Source organism: Hyaena hyaena, unplaced genomic scaffold, assembly GCF_003009895.1.
Source record: "Hyaena hyaena isolate Hyena2069 unplaced genomic scaffold, ASM300989v1 scaffold_723, whole genome shotgun sequence".
Lineage (NCBI taxonomy): Eukaryota > Metazoa > Chordata > Mammalia > Carnivora > Hyaenidae > Hyaena > Hyaena hyaena.
The window spans coordinates 873,898-895,907 of NW_024081356.1; the positions used below are offsets into that span (position 1 = coordinate 873,898).

The 22,010-nt window shown below is 40.6% G+C and overlaps 1 protein-coding gene and 2 non-coding genes across 3 annotated transcripts; all 3 read right to left on the minus strand.

Annotated features, from left to right (window-relative positions):
• Positions 1–4,852: 4,852 nt before the first annotated feature.
• Positions 4,853–21,802, minus strand: HSPA9 (heat shock protein family A (Hsp70) member 9). The gene is made up of 17 exons (XM_039217918.1): positions 21,624–21,802; positions 20,237–20,295; positions 18,521–18,608; positions 17,543–17,724; positions 15,683–15,807; positions 15,017–15,090; positions 14,821–14,927; positions 13,785–13,947; positions 13,208–13,300; positions 11,313–11,522; positions 9,793–10,020; positions 8,809–8,913; positions 8,108–8,225; positions 7,493–7,587; positions 7,068–7,160; positions 6,410–6,550; positions 4,853–6,103 (listed from the first exon to the last, which is right to left on the minus strand). The coding sequence occupies exons 1-17, from the start codon at positions 21,702–21,704 to the stop codon at positions 6,026–6,028; spliced, it is 2,040 nt and encodes a 679-aa protein (XP_039073849.1). The 5' UTR covers positions 21,705–21,802; the 3' UTR covers positions 4,853–6,025.
• Positions 9,214–9,282, minus strand: LOC120220766. The gene has a single exon (XR_005525656.1). It is a non-coding gene; the product is annotated as a small nucleolar RNA SNORD63 (small nucleolar RNA).
• On the minus strand, positions 10,833–10,907 carry LOC120220765. The gene has a single exon (XR_005525655.1). It is a non-coding gene; the product is annotated as a small nucleolar RNA SNORD63 (small nucleolar RNA).
• Positions 21,803–22,010: the final 208 nt, after the last annotated feature.

A 22,010-nucleotide genomic window follows, 5' to 3' on the forward strand; every position in this document is an offset into this window, starting at 1 on the left:
TAAGTGAGATCATACAGTATTTGCCTTTCTTTTACTTACTTGACTTAGCGTAATGCCCTTGAGAACTATCCATGTTATCACAAATGGCAAGGTATCATTCTTTTTTTATGCCTATATTCTATTGTATATATATGTTTGTTTTTGCATACTCATGTATCACTTATGTTTATTCATCCATCATTTGACACTTAGGTTGTTTCCAGATCTTAGCTATTGTTAATCCTGCAGTGAATGTGGGGATGCATGTATGCTTTTGAATTGTTTTCATTGTTTTTGGATACCCACCCAGAAATGAAATTGCTAGATTGTACGGTAGTTTTGTTTTTAATTTTTTGAGGAACCTCCATACAGTTTTCCATAGTAGCTGCACCAATGTAAATTCTTACCAACAGGCTATAAAGGTTCCCATTTCTCCATATCCTTGTAAACACTTGTTATTTCTTGTCCTTTTGATAATAGCCATATAACAGGTCTGAGATAATATCCCATTGTTTTTGACTTGCATTTCCTTGATAATTAGTGATGCTGAGCACCTTTTCATGTACCTGTTGGCCATCTCTTATTGGAAAACCGTTCAGATTCTCTGCCCATTGTTTGGACTTTTTTTTTTTTTTTTTTACTATTCAGCTGTAGGAGTTTTTAATATATTTTGAATATTAACCCCTTCTCATGTAGGTTGCCTTTTCATTTTATTGCCTTTGCTATGCATAAACTTTTTGGTTTGATGTAATCTCACTTGTGGTTTTGTTTGTTTGGTTTGCTTTTGTGGACTTTGTTTTTGGTGTCAAAGCGAAAAATCACCAAGACCAATATCAGGGAGCTTACAACATGTATTTTCTAGGGGTTTTATGGTTTCTAGTCTTACGTGCAAGTTTGTGATCCTTTTGTGATTATTTTTGTGTAAGGTTTAAGATAGTACAGTTTGTCTTTTGCATGTGGCTGTCCAGTTTTCCCAGCACTATTTATTGAAGAGACTGTTCTTGACTATGAGGGTCTTGTCAAAAGAACTGAAGAACCAATAGGAAGAGTTTACAGAGGCCAAAAATAGAACAATTTGAGTATCATTAAGAACAACTACAATGAATTGAAACAAAGAAGTTAAAAAAAAATCTATGCACTCACATGGGGCACCAGGATAGCTCAGTTGGTTAAGCATCCAACTCGGTTTTGGGTCAGGTCAAGATCTCACAATTTCAGGAGTTTGAGACCTGCATTGGGCTCTGTGCTGAGAGTGCAGAAGCTGCTTGGGATTTTCTCTCTTTCCCTGTCTTCCCCCTCGCCCCCCATGAACACTCCGTCTCTCTCAAAATAAATAAAAAAAAATTTGAGCTTACAGTGGCCCCTTAGAAACCTTATTGGTCTCACCTTTGATTAATATTATAAAACCAACTCATTAGAAAAGCAGTACATAGGGGCGCCTGGGTGGCTTAGTCGGTTAAGCGTCCGACTTTCGCTTAGGTCATGATCTCGCGGTTTGTGGGTTTGAGCCCCGCGTCGGGCTCTGTGCTGACTGCCAGCTCAGAGCCTGGAGGCTGTTTCAGTCTGTGACTCCCTCTCTCTCTGATCCTTCCCTGCTCACGCTGTCTCTCTCTCTCCTAGAAATAAAAAAAAAAACATTTAAAAAAAAAACTTATTTAATATAATTAAATTAAACCCATAAGTTCATAATTGAAATTGAATTTTTCATACTTGAAAAATCGCAGTGGTTATCTTCAGGAGACCAAAAGGAACCACCCATTATTGTAAACACTGGCAAATCAGGAAAAAAAANGACTTTCGCTTAGGTCATGATCTCGCGGTTTGTGGGTTTGAGCCCCGCGTCGGGCTCTGTGCTGACTGCCAGCTCAGAGCCTGGAGCCTGTTTCAGATTCTGTGTCTCCCTCTCTCTCTGACCGTCCCCCCTCACGCTGTCTCTCTCTCTCTCTCCTAGAAATAAAACATTAAAAAAAAAAAAAAGTACATAAAAGAATCCTTTTCTGTATGAACTATACTTCAGGATAACTAGTTACGAGGGGAAGTTTCTCACTACAGAGGTATTCCAACTAAATAGTGAAGAAAAGACAGTATTAAGTTTCAGTGAAATCAGAGATGTAGGAAATGATCATTGGTTGCTAACATCACAGAAGAGTCTGCTTGAATTATGTACCCTTGGATGTATATACCACTCTTCACATCAAGAAACTGAACTTGGCATCTGGGTGGTTCAGTCATTTAAGCATCTGATTCTTGATTCCAGCTCGTCACAATCTCATGGTTTGTAAGTTCCAGTCCCATGTCAGGTTCTGCTACATTAACCGCGCAGAGCCTGTCTGGGATTTCTCTGCCCATCCGCTTGTGTGTGCATGAGTGCTCACTCTCTCAACATGAACATTTTTTAATGTCTTTTTTTAAAAAATTTATTTTAGAATGAGAGCCAGGCAGAGGCAGAGAGGAGGACAGAGGATCCAAAGTGGGCTCCACGCTGACAGCAGCAAGACCATGATCTGAGTTGGATGCTCAATTTACTGAGCCATCCAGATGCCCCAAGTAAATTTTTAAGTAAAATCTTAAAAAAAGTTGTGAAACATGGGAAAACTTGGGTATCTGTTTGCTATTAAGGAGATAACTCATTTTTAAAAAATGTTTGAGAGAGCATGTGCAGGCGAAGGGCATACTTGGATGCTTAATTGACTGAGCCACCCACGAACCCCAGGAGTTGCTTTTTTATATGATGATATTGTTAAATATTGTAGCATAATCCATTTAAAAACATTGAAATATTAGAGTAAAATTATAAGTGAAAACCATCCATTGGTAAGGCTTCACGGAGATGGTAAAGAAAGGACGCTTAAATACAAAGGCAGGGGTGACTGGGTGGCTCAGTCGGCTAAGTAGGTGACTTCGGCTCAGGTCATGATCTCGCGGTACGTGGGTTTGAGCCCCACATTGGGCTTTGTGCTGACAGCTAGCTTAGCCTGGAGCCTGCTTTGGATTCTCTGTCTCCCTCGCTCTCTGATCCTCCCCTGCTCATGCTGTCTCTGCCTCTCTCTCTCTCAGAAATAAAAAACACAAAGAAAAAGAAATACAAAGGCATAACTGATGAGCTGGCAAATGGCAAGGGAGACTGGGACCAGGAGGATAGGATTTGAATTTAAGCTCGACCAGCAAGGTAAAGGCCATTCCCATTTAGGAAAGCTAGGTTTCAAAATCTTTTTAGTCACAGATTCCTTCAGGAAATCAGTAAATGGACGATTTGTTCAGAAAAATTAATATTCAGTCCTGCATTTTGTTTCATGGACCTCTTGAAGTCACTCATGTGGACTCCCCATTCCCCTCACTGTTGCTCCAAATCTCCACCCTCTGGATCAGATGCTTTAAGAACCTAAGAACCTATGATTTAGATGGAACCTTAAAATTTTTACTTTCGGTAGACTCCACAGCCAGTGTGGGGCTTGAATTCAAGACCCTAAGATTGGGAGTCCCATGTTTTACCACTGAGCCAGCCAGGTGTCCTTGGGTGGAGCATCTTACTTGCTTGTTTCCTGATAGGAAGTTCATAATTAGTAAAGGTTGGTTCAGCTGCAGTGTTCTTAGGGTCAAGATAGCAGTTTCCTGATGTTGCAGCAGAAATGGGTTTGATGGTGCTTTGTATTAGGTTTAACCATTTCAAATTGCTGATATTCAACTGCTTTTGACCAACTGGAGTGGCTTTCAGTGGTTCTTTTTGGGATTGCTAAATTACCTCTATGCTGTACACAGATTAAGTAACATAGGTCACCCTATAGTTCTTTCTATCTAAAGTTTGCAATCATTTCATCATCTTGATACTAGAAGACAGGAAAATATAGCCCTTATATGGAGTCACTGTCGTATGTAAAGTGCCTTTGCCTGAATCCATGTATTTCCAAGGTCTGGGTTGTCTCTTGACTTTTAACCTTTTCATGTACCATCTATAAGAATTTGCTTTTATCTTTACTGTTCCTTCTTGCTATACAATCTCTTATGTTACACCCAAAATTAAGTCACATATATAGATTACTTATTAAAAGTATTTTCATAATTAAGTGTTGAGCAGAAGTTCTTATTCTCCCTGGTAATTGATGTATTAATAGACCTAATACATGTGTGGTATTTCTACCAGTAGTATGTACAGGACTCTCAACTCACAGAAATCAGGTGAATCCAAGCAAAGGGTTATTCTGTAAATGAAATGGCCCATAACTCTTTAAAAAAGGTCAGTGTTCCTAGAAAGGTAAGGCAAAGGAACTATTAGCTAAAAGAAAATATTACACCTAGTAAATGCCACATGTGATTTTTGATTGCTGACTACTCTAGAAAATTACCAAAGTGGCAAAGATGTGATTTTAAGCTGGGAAGAATCCAACTAGTAAATTAAGTCGTAGAAGTGGAGAAGGTGGTTCTGGATGTACTTTAGGGTTATTAAACATGGTTGACATTTTAAGTTTAGCCAACTGTAAGAGGCACATTTAGGCTAACTGGTAAGGCCCCTTAGTAAGGGAAACCAGAAGTGTCTTTTGGAACCCATCAAACAGTTGTCACCATAAAAGGGAGACTTATCTGCAAAATGAACTTTTTGTCTTTAAAGGTTATTTGCATCCTATCAGTTTTACTGATACACAAGGTGTAGCTGAAGCAGTAGCTTTTCAAGCAGCTTCTTTATGTGATGCTAATAAGGGTAAATCTTTAATAAAAAGCCACTAGTTCTTAAGGGGTGCTTTAGAAGTCCTTCAGCAGCTTAGTATCACAATGGGCAAGGGCTGAGAAAGGTGCTAAGTATCTTTCAATATGCCACAAAACAATCCTTCACAAAGAATTAATGTAATCCCACAAGGTTCCCAAGTATTCATGTAGCTGAAAACTTGAACCTAGAATTTATTTTTCAAATGAATCCCCAGAAGTGTTTACATGGGTATTAGGAGCACTTAATTTTCCAGGAATGTAGTGATTGTATAAACAATCTCTTTTACATTAGAACAGCATATGGATTTAAGTATTCATGAATTTCATTTCTAGATAATCACAAAATAAAAGGTATAACATCTGATGAGATCTAAGCCCATGTTCTTGATTGACATTATTCCTTTGGGCATGGTACGGGGGCAGTAATCCATGAAAGGAGGGGGGAGTCCATTGGAAGACTACTGGATGGGAAATAAATCTGAACACTTATTAGTTCCTGATGTTACCAAAACACTGAAACCCTAGGGCTCACTACTGGACATGCCTCTTGCAACCTGAAAATAGTAACCCTAGTTTCCATGCTAGAGAAAAAGATTATTGAGTGGATTTCGTTCAGGGAATTAGGAAGTAACAATTCATGTCCTATTCCTGAAGCTAAATCTCAGCCTCACTCCTCACATACAAGAGATCAAGATTCTTTTCTTTTTTTAACCAAGACTGGATCAAAAAAAGTAATCAACAAGGATACAGGTGCCAGACACAGGCCAGAAGGTAGCTAGAAAAGTATGCCTTAGTAAAGTTATGGAGCCCTATTACTATCTTTTTAAAAGCTGTACCTAACAGCTATTTTCCCATTATCTAGCTTCTCCTGCCCTAACTCCCAACATGGCCCAGCTGGTTTGCCTTGCAGGGCCTCACTTGAAGAATCCCATGTACACACAGGCTGGGTTAGCAGTTTGTTGACTGGAAGGAACTCATCCCCATATGGTCTGAGGGGGCATTCCAGATTTATGGCTAAGTACCTTCTTTATTGAGATGGTTTCACCTCTTGAAAATATGGCTACTAAAGCACAAAACAACACTGTTTTTATAATGATCAGTAAATCATCTTCCCCTCCCTTTACATGCAGCTGAAAAATAACTAGGAGCAGAGTACTGTGAACTTTGTAAGGTTGGAATTCTCATTAAATGATCATTAACGAACGGTTGCTGAATTTACATATTAAGGAAATTATATATAGAATACTGCAAAAACACAGTAAAAGACAATTGAAATTTGCCCATTTCTGCTCAGGAAGTTTCTTCACTCCCAAGCGTCATATTTTGACTCCAAAGTTTATTGGTATTACTGTTTCTCCTCCTTTTGATCTTCCTTTTGTTCCCCAGTGCCAGAACTTCCAGAGCCTTCTCGCTCAGATGCCATCTGTTAAGAAAATATTTGAGAGTCAATTAAAAGTGGACAGTTTTCTCTTTGATAAACTTAAAATATCCTGCCTGTTCCACTCACCCTCCCTCCTGTACACTATTGGTCGTTTCTGTGAGTCCCTCTTTTTGACTGCCATCACCCTCCCCCCAAAGCAGAGTCAAGAAAGCTGGAAAAGTATTTCGAACTCCAATACTCCCAGTTCTATAAATGGCCACATAGAGTGCCCCACCAGTGACAGTAATCAACAGCAGTTCTATTAAGATTAAGCTAGGTGCAAATTCATTGAGCAAAACGTCCTTGTACCTTTTTGTATGCCATTTCAAAGAGCTTCAGTGATGCTTGCTGAAGGGAAGATGCTGCTTGCCTTATGTTTTCTCCTGTTTCACTGTCTTTCCGAGCCAGAAGTTCCCTCATTTTGGAAATCTCTTCTTTTAGCTTGTTGCACTTAAAAACAAAACCAAACTCTTTCTATGAGTTTCTTATCCCATGTTATGTAGAATAATATTCAGAAACATTAAAAAACAAATTTCTATCATTGACAGAACTCTTTAGAAGTAGATCTCGGGGCGCCTGGGTGGCTTAGTCGGTTAAGCGTCCGACTTTCGCTTGGGTCATGATCTCGCGGTTCGTGGGTTCGAGCCCCGTGTCGCGCTCTGTGCTGACTGCCAGCTCAGAGCCTGGAGCCTGTTTCAGTCTGTGACTCCCTCTCTCTCTGACCCTCCCCTGCTCACGCTGTCTCTATCTCTCTCCTAGAAATAAAAACATTAAAAAAAAAAAAAAGAAAAAGATCTCAATTTCATTTATAAAATGGCCCCAAATGAAAAATCTGTGTGGAAAATGGAAATAAAAAGCCCAAGAAACAAAAAATACCACTAGATCTCTATCAAGATCCACACAGAAAAACAAACTTCATTGACAATGATGACACTAACTTCTCGAACTATTTTATGAAAGGACTCACTTCATCAGCAGGCAACTGGTCCTTGAATTCTTCCATTTTTGTTTCTGTGTCATGAATGATTCCTTCAGCCATATTAACTGCTTCAACTCGTTCCTAAGAAAAATTAGAAATTTAGTATGAAGACTTCCCAAGCAACCAGTTGGCTGAATGTCCACACTAAGTTAGATAACATGCAAAGCGATACATAACTATAGGATAAAAACAGAAACTACTGTGGTCTGAAGTAGTCTAGGATGTCTGTAAGTGATTTTAGTTGGGTTGTGTAACATGAGATTTTTGATGTGGAAATTAGATTAAGAAAAGCACTCCACATAAAAGTTAGGAAAAGAAAGGGAGAAGGAACAGATTCAAAGACTAGAAAAATCAATGATACATGTCAAAACTCCCACTTTCAACTCCAAGTTGCAGAGGCAGAAAATAATTACCTTCTTTCGTCGGTCTTCCTCAGCATACTTCTCTGCATTTTTAACCATATTTTCAATATCATCTTTGCTTAACCCACCAGAAGACTGGATCACAACTACAGTGAAAAAAAGGCATCTTGTTATTTCCCAGGTAAAATGATCGGCCTCTTTCTCTACTGTATTAAGAAAAAGAATACTCCTGGGGCACCTGGTGATTCAATTGGTTAAGCATCCATCTCTTGATTTCTGCTCAGGTCATGATGTAACATTCATGACTTCAAGCCCCAGGTTGGGCTCTGTGCAGTGTGGAGCCTGTGCTCGCTCTCTTAAATCTAAACTCCACCAAAATTTAAAAAAAAAAAAATCCCATTCAGAGTAGTCGATCTGAAATCCACAAAGACCATTTGTTCCGCCTGCCTACCAAAATGTCAGCAATCCAGAAGCCCAGTGTTTGCCCATTTGTGGTAATAAACACATCTGTTAATGTGATCTGATGACCAAGAAGAAAAGGGGCAAAGAGGACTCGTCCTCTCCTGAGGCTGGAAAACACATGCACAAACTAGAAGGTCTAGTTTTCAAACAAAGGAACTTCAAGGTCCCCTGCCTCTTATGCGTCTGATAAATAAGAGCACTTACTCTGCTGCTCACGTCCTGTGCCCTTATCTTTCGCTGAAACATGTACAATCCCGTTGGCATCAATGTCAAATGTAACTTCAATCTGAGGGACTCCACGAGGGGCTGGGGGAATTCCAATCTAAAATAGATAAATACGCTACTTTAAGCTCCTCTTATAAGAGGTCTGGTGCTCTATTTCCTAACCTATATATATAGTCATATGGGTAAAGGAACTTGTTCCTGGGAGCAACAAACAATACTTAAACACAAATTTATAAATAAGGATAGTAGTTTCATTGCTACCTGAAGCAAACAGGGCTTATGCCAGTTAAGGCTGGCTACAGCAAGTAACCATAATGACTGTGTATACCTAAGGAACACACTGAATGAGAGGAAAACTCTGATTTTTCACTTCACCAAGAACCAATAAACAATGCTGACTAGGAGCCAATATCAAATGTCTTCAATTAACAGTTGGGAATTTTTCCTAACTAACATTGTATTTCCCTGGCTCTTATATTCCTAAGGCATCAGAAACAAGTGAGACCTTCAGGAAAAACTCAAGCCATTTGTATCCAGCTGCAAATTTCATCTGTACACTAAGGTAACACAGACGAGGTTCCTGTGTTTTAGTTTCAGCAATGTTATTAAGAATTATAATTTAGTCTAACTTTATAAAAAAAAAAAAAAGAAGCACAGTAGTCAGGATACTTGATACTTACCAAAGTGAACTGTCCAAGAAGTTTGTTGTCTCCAGCCATCTCTCTCTCACCCTGACACACTTTAATCTCCACTTGAGTCTGACCATCAGCAGCTGTAGAAAACACCTAGGAGAGGAAAAAAAACCCTCTTGGTTGGGCTACCTACTCCCCTTATAAAAGTGCAAGCCACAGAAAGAAATTCACATCTCAACTCTTAAGAATCCATGTTCAGAACAAAGGCTTTTGTTTTTGCAGGGGAATAGGATTAGTACAGCCCAAGGGTATACAACAGCTATTGTTTCAGCTAAGCAAATGCACTATGCAAAGATGCAGCTTTTGCAAAGGCGGCCTCAAAAGGAGCTAAAATAATGAGATACTGAAACATGCTTATCTGAGGAAACTGGTATGGAGACATGATCTGTGTCTTATACTCAGTCACAGGATGCCACCACATAGTTTTATTCAGAATGATGTAATGACAATACATCACTGAACAAATAGCAACAGCCATTAGTTATAGCAGCTTTTCAGAAAAACAACAAAATTGAGAAAGCCAGGAAATAATTCTGAATCCAAGTCTGAGCAAGCCATTGTCCAAATATTCCTGGCTTGATATCTCAGGATCTCCATCAGTCACTAGTAAGACAAGCATCCTCCCCTAATCTTGGCAGGGCATTCTTTTTTACAGTCTTTGAGAACAGAAGACAACAAGGAATTCAGACCCAAATGATGAGGCTCCTTTTGGAGAGTTACTTTAATCCTGTAAAGGAGACCACTAAATTTCCCTAAAATCATTACTGCCAGCTGACAAGTAAAGAGAACATTTTCAGGAACAAACAACAAAAAAAGGTAACAAAAAGCAAGATTCTTAGCACCCACATTCACCTAGTATGGACTGAAAAACAAAAAGCAAAGTTGTCTAGAAAAAGCTCACAAAAGTGGGTGTAATCACATCCCTCACAGAACCTATATCCCTGTGACAAGGGAGGAATAGGTGACTCTTACCTGGCTTTTCTTGGTTGGAATAGTAGTGTTTCTGTTGATAAGTTTGGTAAAAACCCCTCCCAGAGTCTCAATACCCAGAGACAGGGGAGTGACATCCAGGAGCAGCACATCTGTGACATCGCCAGCTAACACACCTCCCTGAATGGCAGCTCCAATGGCCACAGCTTCATCAGGATTGACTGCTTTGCTTGGGGCTCGGCCAAAGAGATCTTGTACAGTCTGCTGAACCTAAGCCATTAAGAAAAAAGAACCTGTCACCCACTACCCAGGGGAACTACCCAAAGAAGCGAAGAGAGTACATATGTCCCAAAACCACAAATCTCAGGATAAGCTGCTTCAAATCCAAGAATGTTCATTTGTTACTATTTCGTATTTGAGTTAAGGACCTAGGTGTGTCAAATAGGGGTAACACTCAAATCATTTGCTTTCCACTGTCCTTCTTAAAAATTTTAACTTATTTTTAGAGAGACAGCTTGAGCAGGGTTGAGGAACAGAGAAAATGTCAAGCAGGCTCCATGCTGTGTGGAGTCTGATGCAAGGCTCAATCCCACGACCCTGGGATCATAACCCGAACTGAAATTAAGAGTCAGACGCATCAATGACTGAGCCACCCAGGCGCCCCATTCACAGTTGTTTTAAATTTGAGAAGTATCTGGGTAAGCTTTATTATCGGGTTTCCTATACAACATATTAAATTAGAAACCCAGGGTGCAAGACATCAAGACTTAGATATAATTCAATTCCCCTTCTAAACATCAACTAAAAAACACCTTAAAAGCAGCAGTGGTAATTCAATAATTCAACATTGGTGCTCATGCGAGACGTGTTCTCTCCAGCTTATTTTACTGATGTTAGGAAAAAGTGCTACTTAAATAGCATCTGGGGTAATTTATTAACATAAAGATATTTTCCTGGTCCATAGCCTCTCTTTTTTTCTCCATTGTTTATTCTATGCATGTGTTCCTAAGCCCATGAATTCCAAAGGAAATTTTACTATTCCATTCAAGCTATACAGCAAGAACTGCACCTTCAACAGGTTCTGTGCTCAGTCATTAGTTGTCTACACACTCATCTTATCAGAATGATGTGTTGATTAATCAAATGCATCATTGCACAAATCTCTGCTGAAGGGATGCAGTTAGAAACCCCAAACACTACGCTGCAAAGACACGTATCCAGAATTGATTCTAGAGACTAGACAGTACCAAGGTTTTATGTTATCTCTGATCTCAAACTCTGAGAAATGTTTTGTTTATAAAAATATTCTAAGAATGAAGTTTGGGATCCTCCATGCTACCACACAAAGATATTTTGCCCTTACCATCCTTTTTCTGAAACCTTTTATAAAAGAGGCCACAAAAGAACTCTAAGTGAGGGCACAAATTTCCTTCAAAGATCCTTTCAGGTCACTGTGGCAGAAAGGCCATGTACTAATGTTCCTACACAAATCACCTGTCCAGAGGAAACATTACGTGCTTGCCCTCTCTGCTATTCATGTGACGGATTCCATGGGTCCATACCTTGGGCATCCTAGTCATGCCACCAACAAGAATCACTTCTCCTATGTCACTCTTGCTGACTTCTGCATCCTGCATGGCTTTTTGGCATGGGGCGATTGTCCTCCTGATCAGATCAGTAACAATCCCTTCAAACTGAGCCCGTGTCAGCTTCATATTCAAATGTTTGGGTCCAGAAGCATCCATCGTAAGATATGGCAAATTGATGTCGGTCTGCAAAGAAAATAGGGAGAGCAAGAGTAGAGGTTTGGTTATTCCTACAACTAAATAAGACCATATCCTTATGAGGAAGACTTTCAAAGCTACAGGGAGAGTACACCCACTTTAAATTAACAGCCACCAGTAACAATGACTCTTCAAGATTCAACCTATTATCACGGTGGGGTGCCTGGATGGGGCAGTGGATTAAGCATCCAACTTTAGCTCATGTCATGATCTCAGAGTTCATGAGTTTTAGCCTTGCTCCAGGGTCCGTGCTGGAGATTTTCTCTCTCTGCCCCTGCTCATTTGCGCACCCCACTCACAAAATTAAGAAGATTCAACCCATGATTTTCCCAGAGGAAAAACTTTAGAATCTGTTATCAACAATGAAGAATGGAATAGTGGGGCTCCTGGATGGCTCGGTTGATTAAGGTGACTGAGTGGCTCAGCCAGTTGTATCCAAATGTTGATTTCGGCTCAGGTCATGATCTCACAGTTCTTGAGTTTGAGCCTTTTATCAGGTTCTGCTCTGACAGGAGCCTACTTGGGATTCTCTCCCCTTCTTCCTCTGCCCCTCCCCTGCTCTCACTCTCAAAATAAAGAAAAAAAATTTTTTAACCAAAAACCAAAACATCCAGGTTCAAGAAGAAGAAAAAAAAAATCCTAAGTTTTTCCCACACTGCATCACCCAGTGTTGGGTGAGTAAATCAACAACTCAAGGAGTCACAAGCTCCACGTTCCTGCTACCACTTGAGGACCCAGAAACAAATCTGCCTTCTATCTTGTTGCATCTCTGACTAAGAACTAACATGCTTTATACAGTTCTATTAGTGCTTAAGGCAAAGTGAAACTTCACTACTCAGAACCAGAACAACACTGGAGCAAGAACTGACACTCTAATGCTATCAGAGGGAAATGTGCCTCAAGTTTATATACCCCAACCTTCAGCCAGGTTTCATAGCTCACTTTCTGGATTGCAGATCCAAATAATTAAATCAATTAGAAACTCACACAAAGATGTGTCTTAAGTGAGGACATTAGCAGTTCTGAGAGAATCCTTTTATTTCTAGGCTAGTGATTTTAATTTTGCACACTACTAATTCTATATTTTAAAACCAGTATCTTGGGGTGCCTGGGTGGTTAAGTTGGTTAAGCAACTGATTTCACCTCAGGTCAAGATCTCAGTTTGGTAGTTCGAGCCCCACAAAGGGCTCTGTGCTGACAGCTTGGAGCCTGCTTTGGATTCTGTGTCTCCCTCTCTCTGCTCCTCCCCTGCTCATGTTGTATGTCTCTGTCTCTCAAAAATGAATCAACATTAAAAAAAAATTTAAATCAGCATCTTTAGGGGCACATGGGTGGCTCAGTAGGTTGAATGTCCAACTTCCACTTAATCTTATCTCATGGCTCGTGGGTTTGAGCCCTGCATCTCACAATTTTAAGACTGATCCCAAGTCAAGCTCTGCACTGAGTATGGAGCCTGCATGGGATTCTCTCTCCCCCTCCTGTGCTCATGTACTCTCTAAAAATAAACTTCAAAAACAAAAGAAATATACACTGCTCCTTTGTTCACAGACAGGCTTTTACCGCCAACCAGAAAACTATAAAAGATTAGATAGAAATTACACCAATTAGAATATGCCACTGAAATAAACTAAGGCTGAAAACATCAAGACTGTTGGGACTCATCCATATCCCACCTGCACAGATGAGGAGAGTTCACACTTAGCCTTCTCAGCAGCTTCTCGAACCCTCTGAAGTGCCATGTTGTCTTTGGTCAAATCAACCCCTGTCTACAAAATGAAAACATGTAATACTAATGTTAAAGAGGTAATGAATACTATTTAAATTACAGTGATAAAGTGTAACTTAAAGCCATATCTTTATGAACAAACATGAATCACTCACTACCCTTAGGAAATCTGTAGGAAAAAGAAATCTTATTCTTCACAGACCATCTGTGCCTGGAGTCAGAGGGCTGATCCAATCTTAGTTCTTCCAGCCACTGTGTTCTGGCTGAAAACAGGAGTGCCCATAATTCCTTTTTCAATATCATACAGTGTACCATAGCCACTTTAATGAGGATATGTTGTGGATTCCTAAGCTGAAGCTACAACAACCAGAATAGTTCAGACCACCCGTGAAACTGAAATTCACTTCTTTCAGTGCTCTTTTCCATGTTCTATTAAGGGCAAAAAATCATAAGCAAAGAAAACAATCATCCAAATAAATTCTCAACATCCCAACGTCTACATATGAACTATACTGGTAACCGACCTCTCTCTTGAACTCCTTCACAATGTGTCGTAACAAGGCCTGGTCAAAGTCCTCACCACCCAAGAATGTGTCTCCATTGGTAGACTTCACCTCAAACACTCCTTTCTGAATTTCCAGGATAGAAATATCAAAAGTTCCACCACCTAAATCATATACAGCAATTCTATAAAGAAAAAAAGGCAGCCTTAAGGAGTCAACATCTATTACTAGGGTCTAAATTTTCACAACCCAAAAAACATAAACCTGGTCATTTCGCAAGTGGTAAATTATAAAATTGGTAACTGCCTAAGTGATGTGTACATGAGCATGAGGTTCTAATAGCTATTTGTGAAATATACAGGTGAAATATATTTTTAAAAGCAAAACTGGGGTGCCTGAGTGGCTCAGTTGGTTAAGTGTCTCTGGCTCAGGTCATATCTCAGAGTCTGTAAGTTCAAGCCCCATGTTGGGCTCTGTGCTGACAACTCAGAGCCTGTTTCAGACTCTGCGTCTCCCTCTTTCTCTGTTCCTTCCCTGCTCATGCTGTCTCTCTCAAAAATAAACATTAATTCAAAAAAAAAAAAAGCAAAGCTGACAATCCTCAATCACTTTTTCTTTGAAGTAGGCTCCATGTCCAGTATGGGGCTTAAACTCCCAACCCCAAGATCAAAAGTTGCATGTTCTACCAACCCATCTAGCCTGACCTCTCCAAAACTATGCTTTTGATTAAATATTTGCCAGGATGCCTGGGTGGCTCAGTCAGTGGAGCGTCCAACTTCAATTCAGGTCATGATCTCACCGTTCCTAAGTTTGAGCCCTGCGTCGGGCTCTGACAGCTCAGAGCCTGGCGCCTGCTTCCAATTCTGTCTTCCTCTCTCTCTGCCCCTTCCCTGCTCGCGCTGTCTCTCTCTCAAAAATAAGTAAACATTAAAAAAATTTTTTGAATACTTGCCAACATGCATACCAAAGGGGGAAAAAAATGACCAAAGCCCAATACTTTCATGGAACCATGAACATAGTCCCACAAATCTAGGTGGAGTTTACTGTGTAAACTTACATTTTATCTTCTGATTTGTCTAGACCATAGGCCAGAGCAGCAGCTGTAGGTTCATTAATTACCCGAAGCACATTTAGTCCAGATATTTGGCCAGCATCTTTAGTGGCCTAAAGAAAAAGAAAAAAGGACTTTCCACCCTGTGTCCTAAATACCACTAATACAATCTTGATGTTTTCAGAATTCCAAATGAACTCACCTGTCTCTGGGAGTCATTGAAATAAGCTGGAACTGTGATCACAGCATTTTTTGCTGTATGTCCCAAGTAATTTTCTAGAAATGAATCAAAGAATGAAATACATTCATGACATTCTGTCTAATGAAATAGGTAAAAGAATTACTAATGTAGCCTAACAATCTGGGTCATCGTCTTGGAGCCACAGGCAGCACTCATCATTTTTTTCAAATGTGACCTAACACACAGAGAGACCCTGCAGGAAAACACTCCAATTAAAACAGTGGTTGAAAACCCAAGCTCTCACCTTTAACATTACCGTAAAAGCTCCCTAGGTATAATGGCCAATTGTTAGACTTAAAATAGCCAAGAGTATCACCAAATACAAAGTTAAGTTTTACCTAACAGAGCCAAAAAGTTAATATGTAGTCTTTCAGCTTTCAATATAAAACACCACTCCTCTATACTGCAAAAGATAAACAAGCCTCTGTTAGGAAAACCTTAAAGACAAATTCACTATGTAGGGAAAATGTGGGAAAATGTGGAGAGCAACAACGTTCAGCCAATCCTAGGTTTTCTGGATAACATTCACCCCAGACCCACCCAAGAGACTTATAAACCCAAGGGAGTATGTAAGTTAGGAACCATCCAAGTCTTCAAACTTGAGAGATAGGAACCAAACCTTCTTACCTGCAGTCTCTTTCATTTTCATCAACACAAAAGCTCCAATCTGACTTGGAGAATAGAGTTTTCCATGAGCTTCGACCCATGCATCTCCATTGGAGGCACGGACAATCTTAAAGGGCACATTTTTACTGAAAAACACAAAAATTTTATCTTATAAAAATGTGCCAGCGCAACATACTGTGACAAGGCTATCCTATACCATCAATGTCCATCTTTCATCCCAAGAGATCCATGGCCAACAAATGAGGACTTCAGAAATCCATCTAACGCTGTTTCAGATTCTGTATCTCCTCTCTGTGACCCTCCCCTGCTCACGCTGTCTCCCTCAGAAAAAAATAAAACATTAAAAAAAAAATCAATTTAGCAAAAACATTTAGAAAGCAATCATTAACGTCTAAAAACATCCTGGTTACACCTGAAGATTCTTTCTACCAAACAGAAGTTTTGTGCCCCTTCTTTGGAAATTAATATTGGAGTTACCAATGACCCAGCAAGTCCATTTACTAGGAATCTAAGACAAAAAAATGACAACAGATCCTCACAAGAGCCTGTATGTCAATTTATGGCAGTATTCTTTAAGTTTATTTATTCTTTTCAGTGATCTCCACACCCAAGGTGGAGCTTGAATCCACAATCCCAAGATCAAGAGTTGCATGCTCTTTTGAGTCAGCTGGGTACTCTTTTTATGTTTTATTTATTTCTGAGAGAGACAGAGAGCGCGCGAGCGAACAAGAGAGGGTCAGAGAGAGAAGGAGATACGGAATCTGAAACAGCCTCCAGGCTCTGAGCTGGCTGTCAGCAAAGAGCCTGGCGTGGGGCTTGAACCCAGGAATGGTAAGATCATGACCTGAGCTGAAGTAGGATGCTTGACAGACTAAGCCACCGAAGCGCCCCCCTGTGGTAGTATTCTTAACAGCCTCCAAATGCCCGTTAACTGACAAACAAAATGCTGTATATAACTGACCCTTAACAGAGGTTCTAACTGCACCAGTCCACTTACATGTGTATATTTTTCAATCTATACAGTACTGTAAACATGTTTCCTCTTCCTTATGATTTTATCTAATAAACTTTATTGTAATACGGCATATACTATATACAACACCTGAGTGTTACTTAACTCTTTATGTCATCAGTAAGGCTGTGGTTGACAGTAGCCTTTTAATAGTTAAGTTTCTGGAGAATGAGAAGTTTTACATAGATGTTCAACTGCATGAAAGGTTGGCACCACAATTGTTCAAGGTTAACTCTATGTCCATACAAGTTGATGGGCATGAAAAGGAATGAAGTACTGACGTGTGTCTTAAGAAGAAAAAATTCTGGGGGCGCCTGGGTGGCTTAGTCGGTTAAGCGTCCGACTTTCGCTTAGGTCATGATCTCGCGGATGGTGGGTTCGAGCCCCGCATCGGGCTCTGTGCTGACTGCCAGCTCAGAGCCTGGAGCCTGTTTCGGAGTCTGTGTCTCCCTCTCTCTCTGACCCTCCCCTGTTCACGCTATCTCTCTCTCTCCTAGAAATAAATAAAAAAATTAAAAAAAAAAAAAAAAAAAAGACAGAAAAAATTCTGTAAACATAGCTGATTGCTACATGATGGGGCCCATACCATCATCTGCCTTATGAATTTAACACCAATTTACGTGGTCCAAAAATCACTAGCCAAATCTTCATGTCAGATTAATATATAGCAATGATCTAATATGTGAAGGCAGAAGCTAATGTTTTTGAAAGAGGTATCCTTTTGGTAGGGCAGAACTTGCCTCTAGTGACAACATGTAAAATTACTAAGGTAAGACGCTTTAAGGATCTTGTTGAAACCATTCCTCTGTGTGGCCTCTGGAAGTAATTATGCTTTTCCTATTACTCACATATCTTTCTGTACTTCAGGGTCCTCATATCGCCGTCCAATGAGACGCTTGGTAGCATAGAATGTGTTGTTTGGGTTGGTGACAGCCTGTCGCTTGGCTGGCATGCCAACAAGTCGCTCACCATCTGCTGTAAAGGCCACAACTGAAGGTGTGGTTCTGGCACCTTCAGCATTCTCTAGCACCTAAAACTCCCAAAGTAAGACAGAGAATGAGGTTCCAGTCACCACCACTGTCTTTTTTATCAATCATTTTAAGACACAAAAAAACTGCCAACCACAAAACAAATGCTCAAGTACAGCACTAATAAGCATGCTTTTCTGCTCTGTGAATGCTGATAAAGTAAGTACTTACTACTGGAGACAGATGTAGATGTTTAAAGTATTTCTAGTCCTCCATTTTGAAATAAATTGTAACTAAAAACAAAGGAAAGATCATCTTTCCTTCCATATGGGGAATTAAATCTACTTTAAAATTTTTTTTTGTGCTGGTTATAAATATCACGCATAGGTAAGAAATTGCCAAGAAACCATTCAGGAATCCCAGCTAAATCTTGAGAAGAATCCAGTGGGAATAAACGTTTTAACAAACTAAGGTCCTTCAGGGGAACAACCTCTACCACACCAAGAGCTTCTAAGATGCAATGTACGTGGTATGTGGAGCTTCACTTGCTTCTAGACTCTTCCTGCACCTCCAACCATGATTCAACTGACTTACAGAAATGTAGGACTCTGATTATAGAAATAATAGCACAAGTCATCCCAATTGGTGCTAACAGTAACTTAATGTTAGGACACACTTAAATCCTGGCAAGTCAAATCCATTCACTTTACAGCACACTACAGTTAAGCACAAAGGTTCACCTCAAAACAATCATAAGAACTTAAACGCAGCTTTTAAAATATCCCTTATCTGAGCCAAAGGGCACAGAAAGCCAGAGAGGCTACTAATATAAAATCCAGAACTTCCAACAGTGCTCACCTTTGCTTGTTTACCTTCCATAACTGCCACACAGGAGTTGGTAGTGCCCAAATCAATACCAACAACTGCTCCCTTGATTGCTTCTGATCTGCAACACATTTAAAATAATGCTATAGCCTTTCTGCCCGTGGACGCCGCCGAGTAAGCATCGATAAAGTCTCCCCTCCCACCGCCATCATGTCTAAGTCAGAGTCTCCCAAAGAGCCTGAACAGCTGCGGAAGCTTTTCATCGGAGGTTTGAGCTTTGAAACAACCGATGAGAGTCTGAGGAGCCATTTTGAGCAATGGGGAACGCTTACGGACTGTGTGGTAATGAGAGATCCAAACACCAAGCGCTCCAGAGGCTTTGGATTTGTCACCTATGCCACTGTGGAGGAGGTGGATGCGGCCATGAATGCAAGGCCACACAAGGTGGATGGAAGAGTTGTAGAACCAAAGAGGGCTGTCTCGAGAGAAGATTCTCAAAGACCTGGTGCCCACCTAACTGTGAAAAAGATTTTTGTTGGTGGCATTAAAGAAGACACTGAAGAACATCATCTAAGAGATTATTTTGAACAGTATGGGAAAATTGAAGTGATCGAAATCATGACTGACCGAGGCAGTGGCAAAAAGAGAGGCTTTGCTTTTGTAACATTTGATGACCATGACTCTGTAGACAAGATTGTTATTCAAAAATACCATACTGTGAACGGCCACAACTGTGAAGTAAGGAAGGCTCTGTCTAAACAAGAGATGGCTAGTGCTTCCTCCAGCCAAAGAGGTCGAAGTGGTTCTGGAAACTTCGGTGGTGGTCGTGGAGGTGGTTTTGGTGGGAATGACAACTTTGGTCGTGGAGGAAACTTCAGTGGGCGTGGTGGCTTTGGTGGCAGTCGAGGTGGTGGTGGATATGGTGGCAGTGGGGATGGCTATAACGGATTTGGTAATGATGGAAGCAACTTTGGAGGTGGTGGAAGCTATAATGATTTTGGCAATTACAACAATCAGTCTTCAAATTTTGGACCCATGAAAGGAGGAAATTTTGGAGGCAGAAGCTCTGGCCCCTATGGTGGTGGAGGCCAATACTTTGCCAAACCACGAAACCAAGGTGGCTATGGCGGTTCCAGCAGCAGCAGTAGCTATGGCAGTGGCAGAAGGTTTTAATTACTGCCAGGAAACAAAGCTTAGCAGGAGAGGAGAGCCAGAGAAGTGACAGGGAAGCTACAGGTTACAACAGATTTGTGAACTCAGCCAAGCACAGTGGTGGCAGGGCCTAGCTGCTACAAAGAAGACATGTTTTAGACAATACTCATGTGTATGGGCAAAAAACTCGAGGACTGTATTTGTGACTAATTGTATAACAGGTTATTTTAGTTTCTGTTCTGTGGAAAGTGTAAAGCATTCCAACAAAGGGTTTTAATGTAGATTTTTTTTTTTTTTGCACCCATGCTGTTGATTGCTAAATGTAATAGTCTGATCATGACGCTGAATAAATGTGTCTTTTTAAAAAAAAAAAAAATAAATAAAATAATGCTATAGTTATTTTACCATTAATAGTGGTCTCCAGAATGGTAGCAGAAATACTAAGAGTACTTGATATTGTGGGAATAGTGACTGATTACATAATCTATAAATTAGATACATCACTTTTTTCTCAGTTAAAAGTTAACCACAAATTTAGAGACCACCATTGTAGGGTTTAACATTTATTATCTCTTAAAGGAAAGAAGTTACACTTACGCATAGTCCCGCCTTGAAACAATTCTAAAAGCCTCATGACTAAGGCCATTCCAGCCATCCTAAAAAGGAAAAAAAAAAAAAAAAAAATCAACATGAAAACCAGAGCTTGTTCCCATTATTCTTCTGAAGAACACAAAGTTTGAGATTTTCATTCTGGTTAACAGTATACCAAAAAACAAAACCTAATATGAGATACTGTGGTACTTAAACACCCAACAAATTTAATCAAATACGAATTTTCTTAACATGGGAGGATAAAAAACATGAAAATTGTCTTGAATTACATTTTTTTACAAGACTGAATTACAAGATTTTCTCAACCTCGGCCCTAGTGATTTCTGAGCCAAATCTTTGTTGTGGGGCACTGTTCTTTGTACTGTAGGACTTTTAGCAGCATCCTATGCCTCTCCTGCTAGAAGCCAAGAGGCTCCCCAAGTTTAACTAATTATCTCCAGATACTACCAAATATACCATGAGGCGGCAAAACTGTTCCTGTTTGAGAATCACCTCTACAAAACACCACTCAGATATTTCTTAATTTCATTGTCAGCAGCAAAAGTTTACAAATACCCAAGCCCAACCTAGGTATACATTGCAGCTGCAGATTTAAATCATTCAGAAACATTTCTGGAATTTACGAAACAAATGCCTTAGGGGGAATAGGACTGGCAATCTCGAGAGTCAGTTTTGAGAAAAAAATTCAGAAATTGCCCCCAACCAGGATCTAATCTAACCTCAGGATACTTCCAAGCCTTCTTTATAACCCCACGTTGAGTGCAGAGACACCGTTCCCGCTCTCCAAAAATACGTTTGGATAATGAGCAACCACTCCATGACTATTTCCTGATCTGTTTTTTTCTGAAATAATAAAAAATACAAACTCATACCATGGACTCTTAGAGAACTACATACAAGTATTCCTAAACAAGAAAATCTGCGCGTGACTTCTGATTTACTGAGATGCTTTGAAACGGATGAACCTCCTTTTCAAGGATAACGGGGTCCAAACGCACAACGTATTTACAAGAAAATAATCGTCCTTCGATTTGTACATGTAAATAATGGCTAAAATAGCGGTTCCCACTCAACTAAAATTTGCGTTCCTCACCGCCAAGGATAAACCCGTGCAATCAGCCAGGCAACAGGCAGTCAGGAACACTATCCGCTACTTCCTAGAATAAAACTACACTCTTGCAGGGGTGTGACTCAGCAGAGCTCGAAACGTGGAACCAGAACCCCGAGTTAGACCTTAAACCCGTAACAGTGATTACTGAAGACCACTTATCTTCTCCCCTGGTCTTTGCTGGAGTACTGTTCCCGAAGGGCTAGGCCTGTCGTAGCAGGTCAAGGCCGTGAGCCCCCCGGAGAAGGCCTAGCAGTTCCTCACCTTGTGGCGGGCGGCTGTGGGGCCCCGGGAGGCTGCGGCGCCGACAAGACGAGCTGCTGCGGCCCGGCTGGCACTTATCATGGCGGCTAGAGGGTGGATGTACGAAGCAGCAAACTCACTCGGACGACCGGAGCTGCGCTACGCGGTAGTGCTAGCGCTTCTGGAAAGCTCCAACCACGTGGGGTGGGGGGCGGAGGTTAGTTGCTCAGGCCTGGAGGACCACTCTTCCGCTGAAGCGCCGCCCGCGCTGCCTGAACAGAGACTACGTGACCGCTGCTCCCGGAGTTAGGGCATATGGCTAATACGCATCGCAGCATGATGCTTGAAAAAATCGTGATCTTTCGTTCTGGCTTCAGGAGGTCTGGACTCCGTGAGTGGCGAGAGGAC